The 4,488-nt window shown below is 51.5% G+C and overlaps 1 protein-coding gene across 1 annotated transcript; it reads right to left on the bottom strand.

The window, feature by feature from the left end:
• Nucleotides 1–2,214: 2,214 nt before the first annotated feature.
• LOC106819766 lies at nt 2,215–3,644 on the bottom strand. The gene has a single exon (XM_014824356.1). The coding sequence runs from the start codon at nt 3,328–3,330 to the stop codon at nt 2,782–2,784; it is 549 nt and encodes a 182-aa protein (XP_014679842.1). The 5' UTR covers nt 3,331–3,644; the 3' UTR covers nt 2,215–2,781.
• Between the last annotated feature and the right edge of the window lie 844 nt (nt 3,645–4,488).

The raw sequence follows: 4,488 nt of genomic DNA, 5'->3' as shown, positions 1-4,488 counted from the left end.
CGCCCTACATCGTACAGCACAATGTTCACAATTCACAAACCTCTCTCTCTCTCATCTCGCGCTTCTCTCTCTCTAATCTCGTTCTTTCTCTCCTCGCTCTGTCTTCCCTCATGAGCCACGTGATTTCGACAGTCGTACGCGATCCGCTGCAGCGACGCATCTGCATCGCTGCATCGCTGTAATCCCAGCATCACTGCATCCAGCATCGCTGCATCCAGCATCGCTGGCATACCAAATCGCCCATGCCGCATGGCATCCCAGCATCGCTGCATCCCAGACGGCTGCATCCTGCATCGCTGCATCCTTGACTCGCTAGCCATCTCCTGACATCCAGCATCCGCTAGCATCGCCTGCATTTCCAGCATCGGCTGCATCCGCAGGCATACGCCATCGCCGATCAGCTGCAAGCCAAGCATCTATTCGCTGAATCCTTCAGTCGATCATCCCTGCATCGACGCATCCTGCATCGCCGTGCTCGCATCTGGCATCCCAGCATCGCTGCATCTCAGCAATCGCTGGCATCCCAGCATGCTGAAATCGCTCCATCCAGCATTTCATCTGATCTCATCCGCCGCATGCGCACCGCTTGCACTGACCCCACCCCCTCCCTGCGAGCTAAGCACGTTATCTACGATCATCGTCTGCTTTATGACGTCACAGAGCTGTCGGTTTAAGAGAGACGCAGGTGTTTTTACCTGTCCGGTGATGATCCGGATCTCTTCCGACGAATTTAAGTCCCTCGCGTACGAACACACGAGATAGCTATTCGTATCAGCCACCAGGGGCGCATTGGTCGGTCGTGATAGCCGGTTAATGTAGTAATTAGTCGGAAATTAACAGCGAAAACATTTCCGCTCAATTAAAAAAATTATACTTCACGCAATTCACTCGCCGCGCGCAAATTGCGTCCGTGGCCATGCTCGCTGATTTGAAGTAATCAACATGAAGAAGTAATTGAAAAAACCTTACTTTATATTATTGAAAATAACTGCTTGGTTATAAGACAACCTGTGACTTGAATGCGTGAGCGTGGGCGCCGCCGCGTGGCGCTGGGAGCGGTGTGCAATCGCTTTAGGTTCGCGCGATCAAACTTTCGGGTTCGGCTATAGAATCGAGTTTTATGTTTAAAAGTATCACGAACGACCCGCTCAGTCGTGAACGAGAGAGAAGCGAACACACACAGAGACAACTCGTCTTGCGGACGAAACCGAGCGAGTTTAAAGCGGAATTAGTGGGACATTAGCGCGTGCGCCCCCCCCCCACACACACACGCCTCGCCCCCACGTACGTGCGCGACAGCGGAAGGCAACTCGCAATGAAGGGAAATGAAGTTATACCGAAATTAGATTCTTGAAAACGCAACTTTATTAAGGTTTAGGTTTTTTCGTAAATTTTACGGTTTATTTTTGCCTCGTCGCGTCTTTTCGTCGAAAGTTTTCTTTTTTTGTAGTGTATTAGCGCGTGTGCGCGTGCGTGCATACGTGCGTGCATATGTGCATATACGCATGCATGCACCAGAACTGGAGTACGTACAGCCACCACCTTTACCCTCACTATACTAGTGAATTACCACACGACGTTTGAAACACACAAGCACACGCACGCACGCAGGCACACGCACGCACGCACGCACGCACGCACGAGACGTGGTTACTAAGGTTGCTGCTGTAGTATAGTGAATACAAGTATAGTGCGCCTCGTCTCATGGTGGCAGTGGTTCAACAGCCGGGCGATGTAGGTCGCATATGCTATAGCTGGCTATCTATCTCTCACCGACTCGACACTGTCTAAATAGCCCAGGTGTGCGTGCATGCGTGCGTGCGCCGGTACGTCTGTGTACGTGCGCGCGCGCGTGTGTGTGTGTGTGTGTGTGTATGTATGCGTCCGCGTACATGTTCGTACGTGCGTGCGTATCTACCGCGGTCTAAGGTGCGTTGACTTCGCCCTCACCACTCGCTCGGCGGCCCGCAATTAAGTGCATGTGTACGACAGCATGCATTGGTCTATGATTAATTGCCTGAATTTTTATGTCGCTGTCTGTACTGGTTTTTTTCGACTGGTTGCCGCGCTTAGCTTGGCTGGATTTAGACGACAGAGCTGAGAGGTTGTCGTAAGCGCGAAACTCCGTCCCGAAACTCGCAGCCAACGAGTGACGCGTACCTACTAACGAGAGAGTCATACGGAGAAAGCTACATGAGAGAACGAAGAGAAACGTCTGTAATATCAAGATCGCCAACATTTATTTTGCCTATATTGCATTGTACAGTAGTCGATAAACGCCTTGTTACAGTAGTCGATAACACCGTTGTTATAATTCACTAGAGCACCGTCGCTTGAAGACAACGGTGCGCGGGTAATTTCCTATGAAAGCCAAACGAACCGAACGTTGGTGATGATGAAGACCCAAACATGGCTGCGTGGCTTCGGCATCACGTGATCGGTCCATTTTCGCGAGAGGCGGGGGAGGAGGGAGCAGACGCTCTTGAGTAACGCAACCACCGGTATTTCTCACTCCACACAACCCCCTCCCTAATTTTACTCAAATTACTCCCAATTTTACTCACTCTACAGCACAGCGCGCGGGCGATCTAACAGTCGCAATCCACGCGTCGTCGGCATGAGGTACTCCGTCGTCGGCCGAAACAGAAAAAAACGTCGTCACATCCGACCGCCGCCACCACCATCGCCGCCGCCGACGACGACGACGACGACGACGACGACGACCAAACACAACCCCGTTGCATGCAGTCCGCCTCCCTCGCTAGATGGCGTCACGCATCTCTACTCCTTCCATTGCTTCTTCTCGTAGTCCCAGTTGGAGGCGAGGCCCTCGATGATGCCCTGCTGCTGGTCGATGACCCGCTTCAGCGACTTCTCCTTCCAGACGTCGCTCGTCGCCGACGTCGGCATCTCTTCGTAGACGAACTTCTTCATCCAGATGGTGAGCCAGAGCGCGAGAGTGATGCCGAGCAGCGTGCCGGCCGCCACCGACTTCCACTCGCCCGTGTTGCGCGCCTGCATCTCGGAGAAGGTCTGGCAGAACGACGCCCGGTAGATGGCGCGCTTGTCGTCGAGGCTCAGCTCCTTCCAGCCGCCCTTCTCGCGCTCTCGCATCGTCAGCACGTCTGCGCTGTTCTCGTGGAAGCGCACGGCGGGGCACGGGTAGTCGGGCCGGTCCTCGTACGTCGGCTCGCCGTTGTGCCCGAAGCCGACGATGTCTCGGTTGCCGACCTTCTCACGGGCGTGGTAGCCGGCGACGGGCGTCAGCTGTACGGCGCGTGACGTCAGCAGAGCGCGGCGGCTGCCGAGGCGCAGTAACGACTGTGCCATGGTGTGTGTGAGCGTCCACGTGCGTGTGTGACTACGACACTGTGCTTACGACACTTCGCTCCCGTTATCACTCTCTACCGTGACGAACAACGAGAAGGAAACACAGCGGGCGGTTATGCGACGCCGACGGCGATGTGTGTGTGTGTGTGTGTATGTGTGTGCGTGTGTGTGCCGACGGCAGGTGTTTGCTGTTCCTCGGATAGAAATCCACGTTGCGTGAAAGCCTCACGGATGTTCGAGCGCACGCTACACTGCTATGATGCTTTCTCACTCACAGACCACCTTGGACTGCTCTTCGCCTGCCTGCTGGCTGCGCATGCGCAGTGGCGCTACATCCGCACCTACGAGCAGATGACGAGCGTGTTTGGATACTCACTCGTCGCTACCGGCGATGCGGCGAACGCTCGGTATATATAGGTGGCAGCACCGCGCGGTCGCGTGGTTCTTTTTTTCATTTTCCCCAGATTGTATTTTCCCGCATGCAACTTGCTTCCTTCCCAACCTCATTCAACCCCCTGTCTCCCCCTGTGTAACCTATCTCATATCCCCATACTACCTCCCACATTTCATTCTCCTGCATAACAATTTAACAGTATAATTGAAATCAATAGTACAGTGAATTGTTTCCGTCTACTTATTTATTGTTATTTATGTGTTCGTACAACAATCAATTGAAATTATAGTAGTAGTAATATTCATCAAATAATTTTGTTTTTATTAATATGCATTTAACTGATTAATTATTTGAATTTTTGTTACTTCATTGTCCGTCGTTCTTCTGTCCGTTTTTCTTTGCTAATTGACTGATTAATATCTTATTTTATTTATTAATCAAAGAAAACACACTGGTGAGAATAATATAACACAAATAAGGAAAACAATAGCTCGACAAAATAGCTCAGTGTGAGATGAAATAACACATGAAACTAGTAAAACAAATAACAGACTCGCGGATTTATCCGTGGGAACAGCCTTCACACAAACAATGATAGCTCGTTAGGGGGCAGCATATGTATGAGCATCTTCAGATCATCTACCAGTAATAGAGGCTTCATTTCATCCTAGCTGAGCGAGCCAGATTTCAACCGAACATACACACGGTTGTTACATCCTACATCTACAAAGAACATAGCCTTTGTTTCGATGTCAGACGCTGTT

Source organism: Priapulus caudatus, unplaced genomic scaffold (genome assembly GCF_000485595.1).
Source record: "Priapulus caudatus unplaced genomic scaffold, Priapulus_caudatus-5.0.1 Scaffold4390, whole genome shotgun sequence".
NCBI lineage: Eukaryota > Metazoa > Priapulida > Priapulimorpha > Priapulimorphida > Priapulidae > Priapulus > Priapulus caudatus.
This window is presented reverse-complemented; position numbering and strand designations above follow the sequence as displayed.

What these genes read in the sequence shown, in the direction of transcription:
- LOC106819766 (XM_014824356.1), bottom strand. Translation starts at nt 3,330, where the DNA reads ATGGCACAGTCGTTACTGCGCCTCGGCAGCCGCCGCGCTCTGCTGACG.